At 51.8% G+C, this 24,830-nt stretch overlaps 11 protein-coding genes and 1 non-coding gene across 12 annotated transcripts; 4 read left to right on the top strand and 8 right to left on the bottom strand.

Annotated features, from left to right (window-relative positions):
* Positions 1-185: 185 nt before the first annotated feature.
* On the bottom strand, positions 186-2,561 carry VTN31DRAFT_5298 (uncharacterized protein; the record flags this gene model as incomplete). The annotated part of the gene is made up of 3 exons (XM_069405781.1): positions 186-1,928; positions 1,990-2,478; positions 2,538-2,561. 3 exons carry the CDS (start codon positions 2,559-2,561, stop codon positions 186-188), a joined length of 2,256 nt encoding a protein of 751 aa, XP_069259455.1.
* Positions 2,562-3,388: 827 nt separating this feature from the next.
* VTN31DRAFT_5297 (uncharacterized protein) lies at positions 3,389-3,728 on the top strand (the record flags this gene model as incomplete). Its single annotated transcript, XM_069405780.1, has 2 exons — positions 3,389-3,582; positions 3,641-3,728. The coding sequence occupies 2 exons, from the start codon at positions 3,389-3,391 to the stop codon at positions 3,726-3,728; spliced, it is 282 nt and encodes a 93-aa protein (XP_069259454.1).
* A 681-nt stretch (positions 3,729-4,409) lies between these two features.
* VTN31DRAFT_5296 (uncharacterized protein) lies at positions 4,410-6,662 on the bottom strand (the record flags this gene model as incomplete). The annotated part of the gene is made up of 1 exon (XM_069405779.1): positions 4,410-6,662. One exon carries the CDS (start codon positions 6,660-6,662, stop codon positions 4,410-4,412), a length of 2,253 nt encoding a protein of 750 aa, XP_069259453.1.
* Positions 6,663-9,002: 2,340 nt separating this feature from the next.
* VTN31DRAFT_5295 (uncharacterized protein) lies at positions 9,003-9,318 on the top strand (the record flags this gene model as incomplete). Its single annotated transcript, XM_069405778.1, has 2 exons — positions 9,003-9,245; positions 9,307-9,318. The coding sequence occupies 2 exons, from the start codon at positions 9,003-9,005 to the stop codon at positions 9,316-9,318; spliced, it is 255 nt and encodes an 84-aa protein (XP_069259452.1).
* A 415-nt stretch (positions 9,319-9,733) lies between these two features.
* VTN31DRAFT_5294 (uncharacterized protein) lies at positions 9,734-10,870 on the bottom strand (the record flags this gene model as incomplete). Its single annotated transcript, XM_069405777.1, has 1 exon — positions 9,734-10,870. The coding sequence occupies one exon, from the start codon at positions 10,868-10,870 to the stop codon at positions 9,734-9,736; it is 1,137 nt and encodes a 378-aa protein (XP_069259451.1).
* A 316-nt stretch (positions 10,871-11,186) lies between these two features.
* On the bottom strand, positions 11,187-11,912 carry VTN31DRAFT_5293 (uncharacterized protein; the record flags this gene model as incomplete). The annotated part of the gene is made up of 1 exon (XM_069405776.1): positions 11,187-11,912. One exon carries the CDS (start codon positions 11,910-11,912, stop codon positions 11,187-11,189), a length of 726 nt encoding a protein of 241 aa, XP_069259450.1.
* Positions 11,913-13,785: 1,873 nt separating this feature from the next.
* Positions 13,786-14,832, bottom strand: VTN31DRAFT_5292 (uncharacterized protein; the record flags this gene model as incomplete). The annotated part of the gene is made up of 1 exon (XM_069405775.1): positions 13,786-14,832. One exon carries the CDS (start codon positions 14,830-14,832, stop codon positions 13,786-13,788), a length of 1,047 nt encoding a protein of 348 aa, XP_069259449.1.
* A 343-nt stretch (positions 14,833-15,175) lies between these two features.
* On the bottom strand, positions 15,176-15,460 carry VTN31DRAFT_5291 (uncharacterized protein; the record flags this gene model as incomplete). Its single annotated transcript, XM_069405774.1, has 2 exons — positions 15,176-15,293; positions 15,345-15,460. The coding sequence occupies 2 exons, from the start codon at positions 15,458-15,460 to the stop codon at positions 15,176-15,178; spliced, it is 234 nt and encodes a 77-aa protein (XP_069259448.1).
* Positions 15,461-19,392: 3,932 nt separating this feature from the next.
* VTN31DRAFT_5290 (uncharacterized protein) lies at positions 19,393-20,660 on the top strand (the record flags this gene model as incomplete). Its single annotated transcript, XM_069405773.1, has 5 exons — positions 19,393-19,405; positions 19,457-19,473; positions 19,529-19,552; positions 19,605-20,014; positions 20,081-20,660. The coding sequence occupies 5 exons, from the start codon at positions 19,393-19,395 to the stop codon at positions 20,658-20,660; spliced, it is 1,044 nt and encodes a 347-aa protein (XP_069259447.1).
* A 161-nt stretch (positions 20,661-20,821) lies between these two features.
* On the bottom strand, positions 20,822-22,440 carry VTN31DRAFT_5289 (uncharacterized protein; the record flags this gene model as incomplete). Its single annotated transcript, XM_069405771.1, has 3 exons — positions 20,822-21,930; positions 21,995-22,299; positions 22,364-22,440. 3 exons carry the CDS (start codon positions 22,438-22,440, stop codon positions 20,822-20,824), a joined length of 1,491 nt encoding a protein of 496 aa, XP_069259446.1.
* A 511-nt stretch (positions 22,441-22,951) lies between these two features.
* On the top strand, positions 22,952-24,196 carry VTN31DRAFT_5288 (uncharacterized protein; the record flags this gene model as incomplete). The annotated part of the gene is made up of 4 exons (XM_069405770.1): positions 22,952-23,322; positions 23,388-23,714; positions 23,774-23,900; positions 23,972-24,196. The coding sequence occupies 4 exons, from the start codon at positions 22,952-22,954 to the stop codon at positions 24,194-24,196; spliced, it is 1,050 nt and encodes a 349-aa protein (XP_069259445.1).
* Positions 24,197-24,407: 211 nt separating this feature from the next.
* Positions 24,408-24,478, bottom strand: VTN31DRAFT_t59. The gene has a single exon. It is a non-coding gene; the product is annotated as a tRNA-Gly (tRNA).
* Positions 24,479-24,830: the final 352 nt, after the last annotated feature.

Here is a 24,830-nt window from a genome sequence, read left to right as displayed (position 1 = left end):
TCGACTTGTCTCATTTCAAAGTGAATCAAAGAATCAAATGAAGTGCCTATTTATAGCCCGATCACCGAACGCCTAACACGAACTCCTCCACTACCAATAGTACCGCATCAGTGCTATGCATGCAGAAGCTATGTCCCAATGGTCATCATCAATCATCATCCCTAAGAACGCAAAAAAACCATCTATCACTGTAACTCGACCCCTATCTCGTTGCTCTTGCGTTGCGCTTTATCGTTAGAATGTCGGTTTCCGGAAAGACTCAAATCGGACAGCTCAGCATGCAGACTTGATGCATCTGAGGAAGCTGTCTTGACTGTTTTGTTGGCCGCCTCGACATTTTCCACGGTTTGGTTCGAGGTCTCAACAGCAGTCAGCACCGGTGTCGAACTTCCCCCCTGACCTCCTCGCCGGGGAGCTCCTAGCGACCCGCGTGGGCCGTTCATCTCGGCATCGGCGCGTCCAAATGCTTCACTCCACCAACGAACCTCATTCACACGAGGGAAAATGAGACGTTCACGGCCTCGTTGTTTGTCGTCTATGATTGGGTCGTATCTTGGATTGAGAAACTGTTCTCTTCGTGCTAGGAAGTAGTCCCACACACTCCGAGTTCTCGTTTTTGCATTGTTTTCCACCCGTTCTTTTTCGCTGTTGAAAAGGAACGTGCCATATTGACAGGAGTAGAGATGATAAAGGAGCCGCCGTAAAAATCGCTCGTTGAACTCAAAGCGCGTTGGATATTGATACAATAGTTGATACGTCGCATCAAGAAACTGATGGAAGACAGGGCTCGTCTCTTTGACTTTGGTAATCTCCTTCTCCACCACAGGAGCAAAGCCATGTTTTCGCGGCATCGAATCGCCGTCGTGACTGTCCAGTTCCGACTCACCCAACGAATCCCGACTCGCATTGTCCCGGTTAAAGAAATTCTTCGCAGTCAGAAACGCATTCTCGAGGGCCTTCCGTGGCTCACTAGAATCCCCGAACGGCCGACTCGAATCGCCGCCAATACGATCATTCTCGATCTGGAACCACTTTTCGCTATTCAAGAGTCCCGATCGATGACGGAACATATGGCCGAACGATAGCCAGTCCTTTTCCACCAAGACCATGAAACCTTCCATCGTCCGGTAGTACGGGTCCAGACAAATCTGGCTGAGAGCACTCAGCTGACTCGTACGGTCCCAGCCGTCCGAGCAGTGAATGAGCACGTGCGAATGTTGGATACCAACCTGGCGAGCAATCAATCCCGCACCTTCAAGTATGCCGCTGATATGCTTCAGCCACCCGCTCTTTGCTAACAACTCCCGGTTGGGACCCAACGGTGTCACATCCGAGTCCTTCAGTGCCTCGACGACCTTGTTCAACGAGTCGCGCATGACGTGAATATTATCAATGCCAAGGTAAGCTTTAGTTGCAAATTTATAGTGATCCATGTTTTCCGACCCTAGACCAACGGCCTGCATAGCGAAAGCATTAACTGTAGGCCGAGCGTCCACTATCAGATTTCGCTGTTGAGCGCCGTAGACATGGGGTCTGTCATTTCGCTCTTCCCTTGTAGCCGCCACCATCTCATCTTCAAGCTCCTCTGCATTCATCACTTCGGTGTTCGAGTTGCTCGATAGCGGCGCACTTTCGACGCTTGAATTGGTAGAGTCATGCTCGAGGTTCGGCGGCGTGAAGCTGACAGGCAGTTTCTCCGAACGAGACGTGGAGAATATAGCAGCCAAAAGTTTTTCATCTTGTATGCTTCTATTCTGACGTACCCCAACCAGTGGCTGCGAACTTCTCGTAATCGAGCAATTGTTCACGGGGTGAAGATATGTGAGGACCGGAATCCGAGCCCGCGACCGGTACTTGCCCGCATAATTGAGGGTGTTGTCGGAGATTGATGATGGAACGACAAACGACGCCGGGTAAGTCGGGGAGAACTGGTCTGATTAATACCAGAGCCAAAAAAAATAGCAAAGGAAGGCGCGAACAAAGACGTACAGTATAGTCCGCATTAATCGTTGAGATGCGCCAGTTGGGATTCCGACCATCCTTCCCAATCCCCTGGCGAGCCCATTCCTTGATAGGATCGTATATCTCCCAGCCATTGAAATTCCGCTCCAGCGGATGAGGCTGGTAAGTAAAAGCATACAACTTGTCTACACGGCCGACCTTGCAAGTCCATTGCTTGAGAGTCTCATACACATCGCGGGCCTTGCTCTCGTTCGGGAAGTAAAAGCAAACAAATGTAAAATCCCGACAACGTAAACGGATCGATGATGGCTGTCTCGAGGCCGCCGGTGCAGGTCGGAATGTGCAGAACGATATAATCGGATAGGTGATCCATAGCTCCTTGGGCCGGATCGGATTACCCTGCTGCGCCGCTTCTGCCGAGCCCGGTGGCGTGTGGGAGAAAATGAGGTGATGCGGCGTTAGGTGAAGAGTCCCGGCAACCTGCTCGCCTCGCCGAGCTAGGGTGACATTCTCGACCTTTGTCCGGAGTCAGAACGCTAAGCACGTTAACAGGTCCATAGCACGAGAGAACAGACCTTGGCGATTCTTGTGCGTTCCATGTCCGATGAGGGCTACCGAACCTTCATCTCGTTAGATATGCGTCGCGAGCGCCGATCAGATTGATGTGTGAAGAAAATGGACTCGAAGAATCAGCAGAACGCGGCGAGTTTCTTAAAAACATGAGGTCTTGAATCAGTTTTCTGGAGAACATGGCGATCTGCGGCCCCTCGCTACGTCAACTTCCATTCATGGGTACTACCTATTGTCACGTGATTTTAGCTTGGCATTGGCTAACTGGACCAATGGCATCCATTCTATTTGCGGCTCAGACTCTCCGAATCCATTCCATTCTTCAAGACAGACAAGACTATGTACTATGTACGAAGTACTGTACTTACGCCAGCACTTCAGAGCTTGCATAAGTAGCGCTGCACCCAAGGCTACATAGGACAGATGGTATCCGAAGCAACGTCGGTCGTGTACTCGTAGTAGGACAGCAAGGGCGACAAGAGTGATCTGAGCTCAGCACTGCCGACCGACCGATTTGTTCGGCACCTCTTGAGTGGCCTTCACCAGATTGTGGCAGGCATTTGGATCACAAATCATCGAGACGCGCTCCTGCTACGACGCCTTCATCAAACTGAGAATCGCGAAACCGTGAGGATACAGGATGAGCGTGAAAGGTCGATAACATGATAGTTGTTAGACGACAGCCGACCAGAAATATCTTCCTACCTTCTTTTGGCCGAGCGGATAACAACTGAAGATAACGATCAGATATCACAAAGTGATTGATCCCAGGTGACCCTCTTCCACTGCCGGCCCCGTCTCAAGGTTTAGCATCTCGAACCCGGAACGGTCCGGAGTGATAGGAGAGCCGGCGCGAATGGTAACGAATCCCATTGGGCATTCCCAACAAGGGTGCTGGCCAGTTGAAGATCTTCTTGATCGGCTGGGCATGCTGCAAGCCAAGTCGTCATCGGAAGGAGCTCTTTGCGTCGGCGATCGCGGCATCTATGCTGATGCCCTCCGAGTTCAAACGCAGGAACTCAAGCGTTTCACGCAGATAGGGCATAATAGGTAAGACATAATAACTGTGTCGCACGAGAAAATCGCGCGCCATCGTTTCGAGACCTAGGCCTCCGTCAGCATTGATGGCCAAGTTTTCAAATATCAAGCTGAGCAATTACGCACCCTCCGGCTCCGGGCAATGTCTTCCAGGCTAGATACTTGGTGAGCTGAATCACGAGCTCCAGAGGCAGGGAACCGACAATATCATACCGGACCTAAGATTCCACTCCGGAGAGACTCGACACTGGTTTCGAAGGAGAACTCTCAATCAATGTCCTCCGGGAAACCTCAAGATGCGATTTGAGGCACATTGATTTGATCGGACGCCACGTCCAACGCAGAGTGCTGAGATATCGCACCCGAACGAAAACTCGGGATCTCAGTTTCTTTGTTTCCTCGCTGTTCCTTACTGCAACCCTGAAGCGTGCAAAGAGCGTAGATAGATTCCGGCCCGGCAACGCCCCAAGAGGAGATCTGAATGGCATCATTGCACGTGCTGAACTTTGCGTTCAAATTCTCCATTCATTTTTCGCGAAAGATGGTGCTGAATACTCGTCTACCTACGGGTCGCTCTTCATCGCCAACGCTGGAGCAGATCTGCACACCATAAATGTTGAAATTCTTCGTCCCAGTTAGCGTCGTGTGAAGGCTGGACCTGGTTTTAGTTGAATTTGGTTTGTTCAATGCCTCCAAACTTACTTGCCACGATCTCGATAGTAGGCGGAACTGTACTAGGACAGCATCAGACAGCTTTGACTGAGCTGCAGATTTACTCATTTATTCATTAACTTACGGAGTGCACTGGTCTGTAGTATACACCAATTCCAATCGACCCTCTATGCCTTGCCATTGATACTCAGTTGAAACGCCAGCTTGCATGCCGAATTGTAAAAGTCTTTGAACCGTTGTTCCAGCCGTTGTCGTCGGACATTGGTCGTCTCCTCGAAAGGATCTCGCTCATCCGCGCGCAGATCCATATCAAGACTGAGGCGAGACGTCTGTTCCGCGATGATGGGGCTGTTCTCATGATGCGTGTAGGTGACTTTGTGATCACCAAAATTGTAGACGCGGAATTCGCCGCCGGAAAACAAGTGGAAGGGTGGGAAAAGGTACTGCCCAACGATTCTCTCCTCGGGTCGATATTCACGGTCCACCTCCGAGCCATCTTTGCTGTCGAGAAGGGCTTTGGGAAGTGGTATGTAGCAGTAGGTGGGGAGAGAGACGTGCGGGTTTGTGGCAACATGTTGCAACTGTTCCCGGAGAGCGGCGAGCAAATCATCCTCGTACCCAATAAATGATGTGAGGAGATTGCGAGACAGGGTCCGCGTGAAGCGGACATCAAAGTCACTCTCAGGCAAAAGGAAATCAAGGGTGTCTTCTTTGGTCAGACTCTTTAGTCGCCTGACAAAGAAGTCGGACTCTGATGAGATCCACCACGAGCCATCCTCGACAGAGCCCAGCCCGATTTCAAGCTCGAGAACTGGAAGTGGTTGCGCATTGTTGATGGATGGTGTGAGCCGGAATCGGTACGTATTGTGAGACCCGTGACTTGGATCCGCTAGGAGACGCTCTAAAAACGGCGACTGCTTTGGTATTGTCTCGATGAATATATGCGGCGAAGAGGATTGCCCGAGCTCTGGTGCGCTCATGGCCGCTTTCGTGACCTCCGGCTTTCGGAGAAAGAGACACGTCCCAACCACGGCCGTCATTGTCTCTTCGAAATCCTCGCTGACCTGGCTTAGACTCGTGCCGCGTAGGAGTTTCAAGATGTCAGCGGATAGGGTGGGATACTGTCGCCGGAAGAGTGGCGGCTGCTTGTCAAGGTCGATATCTTGGTGCGGCACGCACCATCGAAACCAGGGCTTTGATTTGTCCACCCAAGAAGCGGCGCCATCGGGGTACGCCGTGTAAGTATTGGCAGACATTGACGGTGATAAGTATGTCGTAAACGGTACGGGTGTCTTCGGTTTCGTCAAGGCAGCCAATTCGAGATCTCGGCGAGCTCGATCCACCGTGGCTTTACTATCAGCGGGATAATACACGGTGCCATGAGGCTGGCGCCGTTCCTTCTCGATATCAACCCCGTACGATTTGTTCATCCACTCTATAAACTGCGTTTCAGAGACATCGCCACGGTTCTCATGAAGCTCATTGACGAATGACAAGTCAATAGGATCTTGTTGTATTTGCGAAACGAATTCCTCAATGATTCGTCGCACCGACTCGCATGCGCGCTGAGCACCAGTCACTGTGACGAGTTCCGCGGACTTTGTCACATCAATTTTGACATTATGCGTGAGTGCAAGCTCTTCGAACGAGCATTGATCTGAATTCAGAAGCAAGGAAATGGCACGCGGTTGAAGGTGAATGTCAAGTTGGCCAATCTCGTCGACAATGCCAAGTTGCCAGCATTCTCGGAGAACCCTTTCAGCCAGAAGTTTTTTGCCGCTCAGTTTGCGTTCGTTCTCGTCAGCCTCGGGATCCGCGGCAACGTCCACGTAGTTGCCGGTGCCAGGCCGCCATGCCCGGTGGTCTCCTTCCAGACTCAAATCGCCATCCCAACTTATATCGGATCCGTTCTTGCTGAACTTGGCAATATACGTTGTCAATTGGCTCAAAGTAAACGATTCCTCGATAGTACTCCGCAGACTAATCCAGTCTTCCTTGGACAAAGTATCGCCAGGTGCAAGATGTGGTCGCATATCATTAAGAAGCTCGATGAAATCTGATCGATCTCTCGCACTCTTCTCTTTTTCCACTGCGTCCATGAACAGTGGAAGAGTATCCTGATTTCGCTCCTCATTTCCCGTTCGATTTTCAATCCACCGCCGTCGGCGCTCTTTCAACGGCAGCACGACGATTTCTCCAGGCTTTCCGAGGGCTTCGACGTCCAGCGTCTTGCGAAACGAATCATGATTGGGCTCGGGAAAGTGCAGCCTTCTTTTCCGTCTCGAACGGATGTAGGGTGTTGTGGAAAAGAAAGCGAGACATCCTCGTCGTGGAGGTAAACTCAGCCGGGATTGCCCAGCCAACGGGGTAGCTATGTAGGATTGTATGAGGTGCGCATGTCTGCAAGACGTGCGAAACATGTGGATTCACACAGGGGAGGCCCCTCAGTTGATGCACGACAATTCAAGCAGATCCTAGCTCAGACTCTGTATGCCATGAAATTTGTTTGCAGGGCAGAGCTTGATGACGTCCAATGTACTAGTTAGTCACGGAGTATTCCGTAATAGGAAAAGTGTAGGGTTACTTAGTGGACACCCCCTTTCTGTGCACACCCCCTCTAATTGACACCTAGAAGTCTACCACTTAACGAGTTGACGCCTCGGTGAACGCGTAGTCGGTCAATTGTAGATAAGGAAGTTGGGAGAAGGATCTCCTCGCTACGGCCCTACATCTAAGGCCTCACCATCTCCCCAGCGAGCCCGCCATCGGCAAGGCCACTTCCGGGTGATTGCCACAAGAAGCGGGCGAGGGTGTTACAAACTTGCTACTACGTTCAATGACAACCGTGGGAAATGTAGATCCGGAGCATGTTATTGACTGCTCGGTATCCTAGTGCTCTGAGCCCTCGGATCCGTGAGAACCTCAACTCGGCTCCATAACTCATCGCCATGATTCGGAGGCCACGGCTTCAAAACTTGTTTCACGTCCCTCAACGCTGATGCCCGTGCTTCGTAAAAGAGTTTGAGACGGTGATTCTCAGCAAGATGAGGTCGTTTGAACTCGGCGTACGTCGGCGCCTGGAGGATCGCGAGCCAGTCGGCACTCTCCTCGCAGGGATTCTCCATGTCTTTCAGGAACTGGAAAACCTGGAGAACGCTATCCCACATTTTGGCTCTCGAAAGCGCCGATGCACCTCGAGGCGTCACATTTGTGTATTTATTTCCTTGCTTGACGCCGCTAATGATAGTTTCAAGCACCGCTGTCGTTTCAGAACTCAGCCGGACTTCCCAATCCACGTGGTCATAGTCGTAGCTATGTTCAGTTTTCCGGGTATTGGATGCAATCCACACCGCTGAAATGTTCCCAGGCTTCGGAGGCTTGCGACCTTCAGCCTGACTGATTTCGTTGGGATGTGGTTTGCGGTACGGCCAAATCTGCTTTACAGTCGCTCTGGGTACTGAGAGAATCTCGAACGGTCGGAAGCAATAGCCGTATTGTCCTGCATAATCCCTAGGCCAAAACCTCCCGGTTAGATCCTTCATCCTTCCCGACGCTCCAAAGGCTCTGTCACAGCCAATGGAGCTGATTTCTTCTTCAGGCATGACCAATCCAGTTATATAGGCATTCTCTGTCGGTGCAACCAGCAAGCTTGCCGGGTACGACAGAATAGACATGACCTGCCGCAAGGACAATTTGTCCGAGCACGATTTGCTCAGCGACGGCTCGGCATCTGCACGAGCAGGTTTGCGGCGGACAACCCCGAGAATAGAGAAGTTGGCTCGGCCGGCAAGTTTCCCTGCCTCGAAATCACCCTCTGCAGACTCCGGGGACAATTCCCATGGCGTTGGGTCGTCTTGAGCAGCCATACAGAGCTCCATGCTAGCGTCACCACACGGACAGCATGTACAGTACTTGTAGATCTTCACATCCGGGCAAAGTTCGAAAGGCGGCCAGTAGTCATTCTCTGAGCGATCGAGTCGTCTGCGCACATATCGTGAGCTCCTATGTAACTGATCCGCCCGTCCGGCTTTTGCTTCTTGTTCTTCTTGCAAAACTGCCTTGCATTCATTGATGAGCCACAGGTTAAAGGCACGAAGAGCTAAAATCTCAGCATGGCTGTCATGGAGCACCAGACCGCGACATTGCGGAATCTGCGACGCGTAGAGACATCTCGCACCGGTCCTGTAGTTGTTAGGAATCGGTCAACTATCTCTGTCAGAGTCCCAGGCCTGTCACATACGCGACTGCTACGCAGGTCAATTTTTCTGGTGGTTTGCCTTTCTACACGGTCAGCTCTTGTCAAAACTCAAATCGTTGAGAGATTGTGACACGAACCTCTTGCAAGGACAATTCCACTCATGGGAATCCATTCCTTGGTCCCATCTGGCCGGCTACGCGGCTTACATCTAGGTGGCAATGCATCGAAATGCGCATGCACAAGAGTAGCGACTCGAGTTGCTAGCGAGCTTTGATATCTGCCACTGTCCATTGATTCAGTCTATTGACACGTTCTCGAGGCTTATCTAGTTCGTGACCTCCCAGATTACTGAATTCTTCAAATTGCCTGTTGTCACTTGTCACAGCCGCTGGAGAAAAGTAGCGAAGGCCGTTCCTGATTGGAGAACAGATTATGGCTTGAAAGCTGGTCACGTGAAATACGGAGATACATATCGAAACGTTCATTTTTCGGTTCTCTTCAGTGTCTAAAGAATTCAACAAGGATCAGATATCTCAAGACAACGCGACGCCCGGTCATAAAAATGGCCGACAAGCTCCGCACTCTTCAGAACCTCGAAGCCCTTCAAGCCCGCTACGTCGGAACCGGTCACGCAGATACAACCAAGTACGAGTGGACCTCCAACATCGTCCGCGACAGTTACGCCTCCTACATCGGCCACCCACCGTTGCTCAGCTACATCGCCATTGGTATGGGCGAACCACGGGAGAAAGTCCGCGCTCAGATGATCGAGAAGATGGTTAGAGGGGTCGGGAATCCACCAGAGGTACGGATGAACGTCGTTGAGTATTGGGATGAGAGTCGGACAGCCAACCTCCCTGGTACAGCCACAAGAATGATATTGCCATTTGAACATGATTAGTGTTGTGAAAGAACTGTTCATGTTCCACGTTCGCCGGTCGGGTTTGGAGAGGGTATTGGGACGCTCGGTAGCGTCGTGACGGTGCAAGGCAAGCCAAATTGACTCCGCTCGCGCCTATATTGGTCAAGTTCGCTTTGGGCTAGGGAGTTCATTCACGCCCGCCGGTCTTTTTACGGAGGAGGGACATGCTTTTCATCATCTTTCCAAACGATGAAGGCTCTTCGTCGTCTTCTGCCTTCCGTGTGCTCTAGGAAAGGTTGATTCGCCGATCATGGATAGGTGCCATCCATGTGTCAGGTCTAGATGATAGCCTATACTAATCACTCACGCAACCAATCAGACATTATGGATTTCGATAACTGCGCTTGCCGTACGGTTTCCGCTAGTTTCCATCAATCAGTTCCGTATCCCTTGTTGAGCAACCCGCTTCGCGCTGCAAGATTTGTGTTCTCCTTCTGCAGCCGCCCGATGATATCTAACCATTTCTCCCGTTCAGCCCGAAGTTCGCGCACCTCACTCCTGAGATTAGCGACCTCCTTTCCCATCTCTTCGGCCTCCGAACCGGCCCGGGATTTGTCATTCCACGCAGCAGCTCTGGGCTTACGTGACTCAAGCTTCTGGGCAGCTTTCAGCTGCTGGCCGTCGATCTTGCGGAGCTGTGCGGAGAGTTTCGCTTGATTGCGTCGAAGACGCGCAAGGCGCTTGTGTTCCTGGGTTCCAGCGCCTGCAGCCTCCCGACTCCCTTTTGGAACGTCGCTGGGACTGTCGCGGTCGCTTTGGGTGTCGTCTTTGGATGGGGTCCTCCCGCCAAAGCTCTCAATGTCCGTGCGGGTAGTCGATAGCTTGGACTCGACCGCTCGTCGTTTCGCCGCAAGTTTGGCGAGGTGCTTTTCCTCCGATGTTGGCTTTGCCTTGGCGTCGCTGCCTCCAGTGAGCGCTGCACTGATGCTCTCTGGTATGGCGCTGTCCTTGCTACGCGTTGACCTGTCGACCGATACCGACGATGCTCGGGACTGGTTGATTGGCGATATCGTTCCCGGGGTGGATGCCGGGAGACTTGACTCTGCGCTGGCATAATCATCGCTTGTGGTTGAGACCGCGTCGTCCTCATAGTCGACCTTGGACCTTGCCCGATGCAAGTGGCCGTCCGAGGGCTCCGTTGCGTAGCCAAACGTATAACCCAGGACAGACTTTGGTAAATGCTGTCCGATCATCCAATCAGTCATGCTGGCGATGCTACTCCATAGCCCGCTGGCAGAGGTTGAGTCGATGTCGGCAGTGTCCGTCTGTTTGTCCACATAGTGGTGTCCGCCCGCTGCTTTTCTTCCCTCGACGGCTGCCTGTTCTTTCTGCTTGCTCTCCACGTCCCGAACTGTCTCTCCTATATCGCTAGAAACTCCTCTCGTGGATTTATCCGGCTCGGACACCCAGTTGAGGAATTTAGCTGCATCTCCGGCAATGCTTTTTGGTGTCCCTCTTTCCACCATCCATCGAGGCACATTGCCGCCGGGATCGCTCCTTGTGATCATGATCCATTCGACCGGGTTCGGGTTCAATTCAATGTTCCACTGGACCTGTTCGTTTCTGCTCTCGGCTTCCGCTTCCTTCACAGCTGACACTGTCTTACCTCTTGCTCGGCCTCTGGGTAATGAACTCGTTCTTGTCCTCACGCATGTTTGGGATCCAGAGTCCGCCCGTTTGGCTGGGTACGTCGTGGCCCTTGCATATGACGGACGACGGCTTTGCGCTGGAACCTACTCCCGGATCAACTCGATCGACTCGTACTGGCCTCTCACGTACCCGTCGCGCGGTGGGGCTTCCGGATGATAGCACGCTTCGAGACGATCATGTACCATGGTGGCATGCCATTGTTAGCTTGTTTTCCTCCTTCCTCTTCTTCGTTCGGCCGTCCTCCGTTGTAGCGATCAAAGAGACAAAGTCTCTGGCGGTCGTTGGGCCGGGAAATTGCGCAGAGAGGAGATATACTTCCAGCTTTCCGAGCGCCCCCCCGCTGCTCGCTCCTCCGGATTCCGGAATATCGACCGTTTCTAACAGCTTATCGCTACCAACTCCACGGATTGCCTTTGTCGGCTTGATCCCCTGCCGCTTCTCGTCCTCCCGCGCCTTGAGCGTCTCCTGCATCTCGGCTTGCATCTTGGCTCTCCAGCGGTCAAACGGCACACCCACATGCACGCTCCGGCGTGCAAACCATGCACCTTTCCCATCCTTTCCGTTCAATTTATACATCGGGATCCCCAGCGGGTTCTCCTTGGCATCGTTCATTTTGATTGGTTTGCCCCATTCTCGCCGCAACGACATCAGCTCCCACTCGGGCACTTGTGACGTGAAGGGACCGGAGGAATCGGACGATGATGACGAAGATGATGACGAATGAGATGACCTCAAATCAGGCTGGGAGGGAGACGAAGCTTCGGGCACGGTATCTAGTACCAACAGGGCTTTGGAGAAGATCTCGTCGACGAATTGTCGAAGCTCGTCCGGTGAGTCTCTGGGAATAGCGTCCCATTCTATCGGCCCCAAGCAGGACAGCGCGTCATGGAGAGCCGACATGTCAGATTGTGAACTGTATGAATGAAATGAAGGACTTTGGCGCTGTAATGGATGGATTGGCGAAGATGATAGTATGTATTCTCTATATAGTATACTACTGCCACATTCAACATCGAGTAAGGTAACTTAGGATCCTGAAGATGTAATATGACATGAAAACCAGAAACTTCTATCCAACAATAATAGGCTACTTATGTAGTGCCGTCAATCCACACGCCATTCATGACCGACGTCATCGCTCGCAGCAAGCATTCCCAGAGATGCACGTGACGGACCAAGAAACTCCCTCACTGAGCATAAACCAAACTTGCCGAATGGGAGCCTTACAATATAAATGACATAATTCTCTCTTTCAACCAGGGCTGTCACGATTGTCCTCGTTTACTGAAACGTTCTCTTCGTCGATCAAGGATACATAGCGACGAAGACAATGCTTGTCATCACGTGACAATGAGATTCAGTCCAGTCACGTGAATCCCGTAGCTTGCCGACTGGTGGCAGGACTGGGACAACATTTCCCCCCTGGTGGCCGTGATAAGCGAAAATCGTGCCAAGTCGAAGGATTCTAACTATCAAGAGCTGGACGGCTTTGAGCCAAGGCAGCGAAGTGTTTCAAAGTCGGGATGAGACTTGGATCAAGACTCCTGCAAGGGTTGGTGTCTCGAGGCAACTTGAAGGAACAACAATTCGATCCAAACTTCAAAGGCCCTGCTACATAGGAAAAAAGTGACAGAAGGAAAAACTTGGTTGTTGTAAATAAAAAGTGCTAGTTAAGCAAACTAAGTACACGATAAAGCAGAGTAGAATCATAGGTGTTCCAGCATCCGATTCCCGTTTTCCAGTCCTTGCCAAACCAGTGGACAGAGGAGGGGAAATCCGAGCATCTCCAGGAAATAGAACAAAAAAAATGACCAGCCTGGAGGATAGGGGATGAGCCTATCTAGACAGGACCACACAGTGGCCCCCGAGTGAAGAGAAACCGGGCTGGATGAGCAGAGAAGCTCAACGGACACTGTCCCAAGTGCACCAGTCCCAGACTGAGGCATTGGAGCATCTCGCAACAAATCCAAGCCCAGCCTCCAAGCGGACCCAGTCCGCGCTGTCGAGTTTTCTCGCCCCTTCGTTTTTCACCCATCTCCCAGAGACAGCCAGTTCGATTCCCAGCATCGAAAAGTGAAAACGCACAGTCCGGGGGAACGACAGATTTGGCAGCGGAGGTCACGAAACCTCATGCCGGTCCAAGCCGTGCTATATAGTCTCGGGTTTCTCCCCATCAAGCCACCAAAACGTCTCGAGAAAACATCGACAGCAGAAATGAAATGAGCGTAAACTCGTCAATCATGTCCAGAGCCGCGAGGCTAGTAAGTCTTTGATGACATAACGTGAAAAAAAAAAGGTAAGAAAAGAATGAAACATCCACCAGAGGAATGTTGGTAAAAGCAAAAAAAGCAGAAAGCCGACCCGCCGCTTCTTATGCAATGCAACCAACGATCAATCAAAAACAAATAACAATGCTTGCTAGAAAAAAAAAAAAAAAAAAAAAAAAAAAAAAAAAAAAAAAAAAAAAAAAGAAACAAAAACAAAGAAACGCACGAAGAATTGCAGTGTTGAACGGAGAATTCGGTACGCTAACGCCGTTATAATGCCCTTGGACCCTCGATGCTCGCAACATGCGTAACCGTTAGTTGTCGTGGTCGGAGGGAGGCGTTTCGTTCTCTGAGAAAAGGCGTTGCGGTAGATTGGTCGTATCATCCACACTTGCTTCCGGAACCATTGTCGCAACTTCCCCCAACTCGCATCGTAACACCGTGCGTGATATTATTATTACAAATGATGTCGCCATACCGTGTCACTTGTGGGACTGGGGACGTGGCTACATCGTGGTGCCGTAGGGCAGAGCAAAGTCCTGGTAGCGGTCACCCCAGCCAAACCCACCCAGACCAGCCACGGTCCCACAGGGTTGGATCAGCGTGCTGGGGAGAGGAAGGGCTGTCATGGTTGCCAGAGTGGCCGGGGCGGTGTAGCATTGAGAAGCGTTGAAGGGCGACGTCGTGTACGGTTGACTGAACGATGGGGTCGGGGAAGACAGTTGCTCGGACTGCGTCGTGACCTCAGCCCACATACTCGAATTCACGTCAGTTGTTGATGCGGGGCTCGAACTCGTGGGAACCAGCTTCCAGCTTTCGACGGAGATGTTCTGCTGCTGGACAGGATTTGACCACCAGTCGTCGTCGGCCACTGTTGAGCCAGGTATTACCGGCATCGGCTGAACGACATCCACCACGCGCGGCGGGGGAGGCTGCAACGGCACAAAGAGACTCAGCACTGCCGCCTTGGCTTCCTCGCTGCGACCGCATAGCAACTCCCCGGCACCATCCTCCTCCATTCCTTCCAGTGCTTGAACGCTTGTTCGGTAGACGAACTTGTTAGCCGACTGGACGAATTCCTCCTGCAGTTTCTTGATCTGGGCCTCTTTGTCGAGCCAGTCCCAGGTGTAAGCAGCGGTGTCTGCCGAAAAGACCTCCTTGTGGAATTCCACCAATGCCTCGATCGTCTCAGGGGTTAGTTTGAAGGCGACCTCGTTCTGTGAGACCATGTCCACATGGACAACGTAGGCTTCCACATGGATCATCTGGTAGTTGAACAAGGCATCCACCAGGGGGTTCTCATCCTTGGTGAGTTCTGCGTCGGGCGCCTTGGGCAACATGAGCGAGCACAACGTCCAGATGGCGTTGGGCGATGACAAGGCCTCTGTCAGGCAGCGGGAATGCTGCGTGACATTATTCAAAGGCCGCTTGACTCGGTTGACTCGTTTGAGCGTTGCCGTCAGCCATGGTTCGACCTTGGAACCCAACACCACGTTCGGGTTGCCACGAGGCGCAAATGCCGCCGCGGATGCGGGTAATAGTGCTGACGGCATTATGCTCTCCACGCGACACCGAAAAGTATGTCACAGGCGATGGCGGACAAAACGTGATACTTGGAGAGGTGGGAAGGGATCAAAGTTGCGACATGCGTCCGGAGCAGGAGTGGGTAGATATTAAAGTTGTACGTAGCGAAGTATAGAAGCGCGAGACATCAAGACAGCAGGCAATCATGAAAAGCAAGACATCGCAAGCATTAAGAACGGGCGTTAGCGGATAGAGAGAAAACAAGAGGGAAAAGAGAAGAGAAATGGGATCGATCGTTATCCCGAAAAGGCAAAAGAGTGACTGTCGACGAAGGAGGGAGAAAGGAGGGCTTTTTATTGACCCGGCGGTGATTTACAAGCGAAAAAGCAGCCCTGCAGCGGCCCGCTTGGCGGTCTTGAGTCGGGACTGTCGGGTGGCATGGACGGGCTGTATTTCTGCCGTATTATCCAGATACAAAACCATACTGTAACTTGGCTAGGTCAATCGAGCATTCTATCCACGATGTGCTTGACCTGCATACGGGGGAAGATGGTTCAGTGCGCTCCTCGCCACAAAGCTCACTTCGGCATCACCACTGTACATAAGTGCAGGCCCGACTGCAGGGGTGGCGATCTTCGTGACGGTGTCCCGGGTCATGCTGGTCTTCCTAACATCAAAAGTCTGGAGTCCAGTCAGATGGTGTTTGGCAAGCCGCCTGCAAACCGCCCAGACCGAATCAAGCCATAATCGTTGGGTGCCTATCGACGCAAGCGGACTCGAGCACCTCCAAACTTCCTTGATCATCTATTTGCTCATGAAGCTATGTTTGTATTGGAATTTGGAGCAGGATATGAAAACTCAAGCAAGCTAAGGAGGGTCGGAGATTTCATGACGATATTCCTCCCAGCATGGGATAGGCTATGCTTCTGGACCAAGGTTTAGGGTCCTACCGAGCAGGGGTCTATTTTCTGCAGTGGAAATAGCAACTGTAGAGTGTAGACAGGTTATTGAGTTACATCAAGCAAATTTTTTCCAATATCTGAATATGCCTGCCCTACCCCAGATGCCCCAACTTCATTCTTGCCACCTCTCTCCATCACAGTCGCAACTAGCTGCTGCATGGACTCCGAACTATCACCGAGTAGTCTAGCGGATCATCAGTGCAATGTTTGAGGCAATCCAGTAAGGCCCATCAGTTGCGGTGGATCAAGGCCGATATGCGACGGATTGACCATGCATCATCCAAGAGCGAGCTACTGTCTGTACTGAATTGGGTAACTTGTTTTTTTTTTTTTTTTTCTCTCTCTCTCCCGGGCAAAGCCATCTGAAGAGAGTCTGCATCTATCAAAGTGTTGGGTCTAATATCGCCACCCACGAGGCGGACACCAGGGGGGGAAACGAGGCACGTTCTCAATATCGCGAACAGCAGACAGACATCGACCCGGAAGAAACCCTAAGCAGCCGAACTAGTTAGCTGAAGGAGGGGCAGCGTGGGGCGACGCGATGCGCAGTCTTGGGCCGCTTTGGGCACCGGATTCGCCAACACGCCTCACCACTTGGCGTCGCGTGTGCAGCTGAAATCCCCGCTACGATCTGCGATTGGTCTCAAGGCAGATCGACCGGTCGTCGGCAGACTTACTCGAATCGACAGAGCCTTGGTGGAAGAGCTTCTCAATGGATTAACTCAGCGATGAGGGAGATAGTTAGGTACGGAGTAGTGCTTAGGAATAAATGTCAAGACTTGACTGATCCGCAAATCCGGGCAAAGAAAAGGCACGTGATTAGGGTCACGAGATCCGGTCACATGTTTCTCAGCCTCCAGAACGGAGTATTACTAACTATGTACTGTGGAGGACTCTACGGAATGACCTCGAGGTACTCCGTACTTATAACGATATCGAAACGACGGATACGGCGATGCGATGCGTTTCGTACAGGACTGTTTGTTTCGTAGATGGGAGAAACAAAACGTCGATTGATCGCTGCATCCCGAATTTCTGCGCCACAGAAGTTGTGGCGGTGCACCTGTTCAGCTGCCTTCGTTTCTGCAGTTGTCCCAGTTGGGCAAATTGTAAACGGAGTCTTCCAGTTTCCAGGCTGTTGTTGACAGAATTTCTTACAGACGACAATCAATTCTATGGCATACCGGTCCATCGCATCAATTTCCCAACAAACTACCTAGTAGAATCAAGATCATTATGGTGTGGGCTATTGCAAGCCCAGAACACTTCTTTCGACCTGCTGGTTTGACCTAGTACATACTCACATACACCGCCGATACGACATGAATCGGTGGAATCTACGTCATCTGTGGGCATGACTCATCAAAGCTGTCTTCATGATAGTAGTTGATCCTTTGGAGTCTTTCCCGAGTCATCCTTTCGTTTTGAATCCTGCATCGCGCGTGCCAATGGAGTAGTTATTATGTGATGCAAATCATGCAATCCATGTCGTATCGGCACGTCGAAAAAAAAAAAAAATCCCAACAAATTCAGTTCGCGTCAACAAAATTCCATATCCTAGCCTACATAGTACATACCATTTTTTCACGCGCGTCGTCGGCGTGTTGGAAACCCCCCAAACGCGACGTCCGGTTCCTCGACTTACTTAACCGTTCATTCGGTTGCCTTGTTTCACTTTGCAAATGATTTGACACGTTCCTTCGCTATGGTTTGTTCAGGGTCCGTTCGGACTTCGGACTGGGGGGGGGGGTTCCCTGGTTTTGTAAATTCTTTTTTTCCCGGCTTTTGCTGTCGATTTTACTCGATCAGTAAACTACATCATCCGATCTATTTCGCGAGACTGTCGAGAACTCGTTCCAAAATGGACAGTTCTAGACGCGCTTCTGTCTGGGATAGCTAGAAACCATCTTCTCTCCTGTGCAGTGAATGCTTGCATCATCTACGCCATGGCCGCCTTCTCTAAGACATGGAGAAACGCTTGGGCCTTGGAAAAATAGATAGTGCTATCGGAGTTGTTTCGTTAAACTTTGTCCTTCTGGAACATTGTCCAATACTTCATCACAAGGAGGTCATGGGCGAGACCGCGAACTTCCCTGAAATCCTGCTCCTTGAGATTGAATACGTATCGAAAACACGCGATACAGTACTGTACAGAAACTTCATCCGGAGAAGTTGCACCTCTGCACCCGACAAATGATTTCTCCAGTTGCCCGATTGGGATGTTAGGGCAAGCCTGGCAAGTAGTGGAACACCCCATGATCGATGAAGAAAATCGAGAGAACACGGTGCTATTTGGTGGAAAAGATACTTCGTATCCGCGCTCGGACGCACCGACGCGCTTGTCACATATTTGCATCATAGGTCAACGAACCAATGGCCCAGAAGTTAGATTCTCAGTTCCCATGTCTCTTCGGCTTCAGCCTGGGACAATCTGGCGGGGTCTATTGAAAAAAAATCGTACACAATGCGACTGACATTGGTGAGGGGTGATGTCTGGTAAAATAGCGTTCGGGGAGAACATCATATTCATGGACGCCGAATCATAGGATATTGGAGCAGCCTCGTCGTCGGCGCAGGCTTTGACCAGTAAGAGTTGCTGTGATGGCTGCGTATACAACTACTTCACGAATGATGCAGTTCCATTCTCTCGCGCGCAGACCGTAAGTAATCGTATTTTCCATAGAGAGAGTGAGCGCATTAGAGACCTCTGTTCGCTCGATGCACAAGACGTGGCTCGACATATCCGCTGATCCATGCATTGAGAGTCGAAATCAGCCGTCAGCGATCTACCAACTCCTCAGGCCGTTGATAACCGTATGCCGGTAGCTCTGCGAATTCGACGCTGGGAATGGCGAAGGATCATTCACGCCATGATGATCCTCCTCGCGGTCATCATGAGGTCCGACGTGAGAAGCCACTAGGGCTAACAAGAAATTGAAGCAGGCCCCGATTCTCCCTAGACAAACAAGTAGCCACCCTCATGACGGCAACTCCGAAGCCTTCATCTCTTGGTACTTCGAGAGCACTTTATACTCCATATCCCACTCCTTAACTTTCTTGTCGAGCAATTTCTGAACCTCGCTCCGCTTGCGCTCCGCCTCCTCCAGCCTTTGCCTGATCTCCTTTGCGATATCTTCCCGGGCACGAAGCACGGCCGTCTTCGACGGGTACATCTTGCGGAGTTGTCGTATCTGATCGTCCAGTTCCTCGACGTTGAGAGGCTGGCAGGTTACGGGGTGGTACTGGCTCGATGGCCGCCGGTCGTCGCTCGGCACGCGGATCTCAGGAAGCAACGGGTGGATTGGCGTGGTGCGGATTTCGGACGTAAGGGAGACTGGTTCCTGCGATGGTGCCGGACCGTCCGGCTCGGACGGTGGCGAGGGGAGTCTGCTCATGTTGATTCGGTTTTCGAGATGAATGCTTTCGAAGTGTTGGAAGTGGATCACCTGGATCCAAGTGCCGGTGATACCTAAGGCTTGAAATTGGGATAGGTTCACCGCCTGCTTGTTGAGGGCTGTATGATATTCTGCCAGACCTTAAACCACACCGCCTTTGATATCACAGCTGTCCGCACACCCCAGGGGCTGTCATTGTCGAAGAACAGTGCCGTTTGAGATCTCCGTGATAATGCAAGCATTCGGTAGGTATTGCGGCCTCTAGTACATGAGGAATAACAGCTAATACTGGGCAGTTCCGAAACACCGAAGAGTGAGTTGCCTGTACTCCTCCTCAACTCCCCAGACTAACAACCCGCTTTAACAAGCCGCGATTCGAGCTCAAGCTGAACGTAAGACCCCGCCCGAAGACGCGAACCGGATAAATGCCGCTGATGGCAAAAGATAATCGATCTCAACAACATCCCCCTCGTTTGTGGCACCGCATACGTGAAATGGCATCTCTCGTCCACCGCTGCGGAACACCGCGGACAGACGGAACGCGCCTTGATTCAGGACCACCTGGCAATATGGGACTACGAGAAGGTCATTCCAGTCCGTCTGACGATTGACCGAAATCAGATGCTGCAAGATTGCATCATCACATTTGAGATCATCCAAGAGTTTTCGTCCAATAACCGCGGGGATCGGATCGCGCTGGGGAACGTCAAGCTCAATCTTGCCGAATATGCCGATAAGAGCGATAACGAGCATGGCATTGTACGGCGGTACTTGATGCAGGACAGCAAGGTGAACAGCACGCTCAAAATTGGGATTTATATGCGGCAGTTGGATGGGGAGAAGAACTTTGTCACGTATGTCAATCACTCCCTCGAAAGTTTCTTGGGGATACAATGTCTGATGGGAAAAAAAAAAACAAGACCTCCGCTCAAGTCCGCGATGGTCTTTGGCGGAATCGCTGGTATCCTCCAAACGGATACCGCGCAACCACCACCAGGCGACCTGGGCGATATTCCCTCGATCAGCATCGGCCGCGAGACCGGCGACATGAAGGACCTCTACCGCCGCACGCTGGCCACCTCGTGGACCTGCCGCGACGGCGAGCTGCCGCCGGATCAGCTAATCGAGGACATCTTCCAAGGTGGGGATGGCTTCCCTCCCGGGGTTGCCCCCTCATCCTCATCCCGTTCCGACCGCACCGACGACCACTCCTCCTACCATGAGGAGGGCAACATCAGCGATTCCGCGTCTCGGTCGACACTACACGGCGGAGGCTCTTCTCGTCTGTCGCCGAAGCCGGAGAAACAACGGCTCAGCAAGGCGTCATCGCGGAGCCATCATGACCGTGTCGAAAGCTCGAGTAGCACTACCCTTGGTGCTGCATATGGAGAGAACGACGGTAGTCCTGGCGACTGGAGAAGCAGTCGAAATCCGCGTGAGGTGTCGGAGTTTGATGTCCGGCCGGATCTGAGGACTTGGACGATTACCGTCAGGGATTGAGATTGGCTTCCTTTCCTTTCTCCTGTTCTGTAGATACCCAATTGGTTATGTTCGAATCTCACGTTTTTTTTATTGTCCTAGGCAATAAAACATTAAGAATATCTAGAATATCAAAGTATTAGGATATATGTTGCAAGCCCTTAGGATCCAGCCTCAGCATATCAGTACACCCCAGGAATGATCTTGAACTTCACAATCGAAGTATACCGTTCCCAATCTTTGCCGTACTTGTTTCTGCACTTTTCCTCGTCCCGAGCCTCTCGGTGGACGAGCAAAGTGCCAAAATAGAGGATGTAAAAGTAGGTGAAGATCATCCCCCAGCCGCGGACCTCTGGGGTCTGCACCGCTCGTTTCTCAACCAGGCCCGTGGCAGGGTTGAGAGACTGCTCAATGATGTAACCCGCAACACCCGTCGGCAGACAAAACGCCCACGACATCAACCAATCGCCAAAGTAATTGATGTGTCGGGCAACCCCCCACCAGCCGGAGATCAGCAACTTGGAGCCGGTCTTGGTGGTGATGTACTTGAGATGCTTGACGCGAGGGTCGTCCGGGTTTCTGCGGAAGCGGTCCTTTTGGGCATTGGCGCTGCGGAAGATGTAGTAGCCGACTCCGTAGACAGCCAGCGTGAAAGCGATGCCACTGACGCCCATTTTCGCCGGGAAGATGGACAGGTATCGCGTCTGGAAGGAGTAGAGAAACGGGACCCAGACCAGGTCGCCAAAGGCGAGCATGTAACCGAATCCGTCCATGATGGTGTCGATCATCGTCAGAATGGATGACTCTGTGTAGAGGCTTTCCAGTACGTAAAACCCTTGGAATGCAGTGATCAAAACAATGGAATCGGTCACGTAGCCGTGCACGCGATACTGGTGAGCGATATTAGACAGATTCAAAATGACCCATCCGACCAAGCCGGGCCGCATCTCGCAAAGCACCTTGATGTCGATCGTTCGGGAGACATCGCTGACAAACGGGATGGGGAGCTTGATCCGAGGATTAAGTTCACGGCCGATGAAGAGGTCATACAAGACGTTGCCCGTGTGGCCGCCGGCCGCCAATTCACGATAATCGGGATTGGGCTGACCAGGCGCGGGAATAGTGAAGCTGTTGGCGTAAACAAAAATCGAGAGGGCGATTACGACCAGCATGTTCGCCGTAATGAGTTGAACATGATTGTCCCAGATAAATGTCCAGGCAGCGAAATCGGCGCCGTTGAGATAAGTTCCCACTCCAAGGCCCGACAACAGCAGAATGGCAAATAGAAAAGCTGCGGTTTATCAGTCGCTTTTTTTTTTCTCCCAGAACAGACTCGTAATAGGAACGTAACTCACAGTTGAATTTGTATTTCAATCGCCTTCCGCATGTCAATACCGTCCCTTCGTGCACCCTGCCAGGCAGGAAAACCTGTCCTGCAAGACACAGCGCATAGTACCCAAGCACCCACAAGGTCACCCGCGCATCAAACAACGCTGCTAGCCCTTCCTCTGGCCAGCCAATCTCCTCTTTCAGAGCGTCCCATGCCAAGGTCGACGGATGGAGCAGTGACGGAGCGGGACAGCCAGACACATCATTGCAGACGAAGACGAATGAGTAGAGGAGGACCGGAAGACCAAAGATGATGCCCGCTGCGCCTAGCCTGAACCCATATCAGCTTCAGATATGTTTTGTGTGCGCCGACGAAAAGAAATAGGCTCACGAACGGTCCTCCAAATTCATATCCCTCTTTTTTGTTTGGGGGTTTCTGGACTGGGATGGTGGATTCTTTTCGAGAAGCCATGACGACAGTTTGGCCAGGCCCTGATGATTCACATTCAGGAACGCTCAATCAATTGGCCCTTGGGTGATAATTCAGCGACCAAAGGGCGACAGAGGATCTATATTGAATACCGATTAAACATAAAAATCAATCTCGGATATTCGCGATCCCGGTACGTACGACCTTTACGTGGCCGCTTTGAGCAGCAGAGAAAACAAACCCTCATCGTTTCCCTTTTCGGAATAGTATACTCCGCACTGGCCCAGACCAAGACGTCCCGAAGCTACAGTTGCAGTGACGAAGCCCCGTCCCCAGTAGTAAAAGTACAGTACTATACAGTTTGGCCTTTGGAAGTGGACCAGCTCCAGTACGCGCTCGAGAATACGTTCCGGAGATTGTCATTCAATATTCGGGTTACAGTCCACGCGCGCTCGTTTCCAACGAATCATCAACCCCTCCCGGCTCATTTGTTGATCGCCGGAGCCGCCCCGAACAGCGCCCACGGCGGCGCTTGCAAGCTTAGCAAGCAGCAATGCCGCTGCTGACACGGTTCCTATTAATATTATTGGCGGTTGCAGCTGTATTGTCCGTGTCGCCTGCGCATGTCCTTGCTGCGGAGACGCCAAACAGGCCATGTACGGTGATCTCGCCAACGACAGGCCTGTTCTACGACCTCAACTTGATTTCGCTCTCGCCGCCGGAGATAGTGGATGGCCGCAAAGTTAACAAAGACGACCGCGAGAGGAGCTGGCGGGCGAATGGCCATGACTACGGGGCCAACTTCACGGTCAACATCTGCGCGCCGGTGATTGAGACCGTGCGGGATGTCGTCGGGGTCGATGAGTCGAGGTGGGGGGACGTGGGTGCTTATTACGAGCGCGATGGCAAAATATATTCCATTGGGTAGGTCAGATTCGTCAGATTCCAGGGATTAATGAAGAGTTGGCAATGGTCTGACGAGTCTGTAGTGAACAGTCCTCGGCGCCCATCTTCCGTGGTCGGCGATTAGTTCTCAACTACACCGACGGGTCCCCTTGCCCGTTCGACGAAGCTGAACAGTCTGTCTTTGGCGAGCATGGCGTTGACCGGCGGGATGACTTTCCCCTGCGAAGAAAGTCCACCATCATGTCTTTCCTGTGTGACCGCGAAGGGTCGCATTCACAAGCCGCGGTATCCTTTGTCGGAACAATGGACTCGTGCACGTACTTCTTCGAGGTGCGCAGTCCAGCGGCTTGCGGTGGCGTCGCAGGTTCTCCAGATGGGGGGTTATCTCCAGGTGCAATATTCGGCATAATGTGAGCCTCCAAAGAAAGGCACGGAACTGATAGAAGACTGACCGGTGCCCCTCAAACAGTGCCCTGATAGCCATCATAGTCTACCTTCTCGGCGGCTGCGCGTATCAGCGCACGGTGATGCATCAGCGCGGCTGGCGCCAATGTCCCAACTACAGCATGTGGGCCAGCATCTTGAGTTTCGCAAAGGTAAATCTTTCCTTCAGCCAGAATTGTGCCGCTTTTCTTCTTTGATGCAGAAGACTGACGAAGCTGTGCAGGATTTCCTGATCATCGCCTTGTTCTCGCTGCTTCGCTGCTTCAGTGGCCTCCGCTCATCCTCGAGCAACGGTCGAGCAGACACCTCCCATCGCACCGGGTTCATGGGTGCCATCGGTGGACGAGGTCGTGGCCACCGCAATGATCCATCCGGTCAGCGAAGTCCTAGGGACGTCGATGCTGAAAACCGGTTGATCGACCAGCTGGATGAGGAATGGGATGATTGATGATCTCTTATGTCCTTTCATTTGATTGTACATAGTTTGGTTCATTATTGGAAAGTGTGCTTTCGTCGCTTGTGAGGCAATTTCCTGTAGGTTCTGACGAGCGAGGCAAGAGCAACAAGCGCGATTGCTTCCATAGGATTGCTCCATAGGATTGTGGAGACAAGACAAAAAAAAAAAGGGAAAACAAAAAAAAAAAAAAAACAATGGTCAGTGCATCGTCCGCGAATCGAACGCGGGCCTCATCGATGGCAACGATGAATTCTACCACTAGACCAACGATGCAACTGTTGGCGACTTCCGGCCGACTTACTATATTCAAGGTGTCTCCTCTTCCCAAGCAAATCGGCAGGTGTGATCGGGCACGTTGGGGAAGGATGATAATTGATGGAGTTGCTCATCGTACGATCGCGGATCATGGTACTCGGTAAATCTGGCAAAGGATTGAAAACAAAAATTATGCTAGCCTACCAGTTCTTAATCCAACTGATTGATTAACTAGTACCTACTTCGACAGTCTTGCGACATCCGCGACATTTATATATATATACATGACGGGATCGCCTCAAACGAAACACTGGGGTCATTTAACCATGCAACAACCAGGGAGGGACATAGTGTACAAAGTCGTCAAATT

Source organism: Thermomyces dupontii (assembly GCF_041956625.1).
Source record: "Thermomyces dupontii strain NRRL 2155 unplaced genomic scaffold VTN31scaffold_5, whole genome shotgun sequence".
Classification (NCBI taxonomy): Eukaryota; Fungi; Ascomycota; class Eurotiomycetes; order Eurotiales; family Trichocomaceae; genus Thermomyces; species Thermomyces dupontii.
This window is presented reverse-complemented; position numbering and strand designations above follow the sequence as displayed.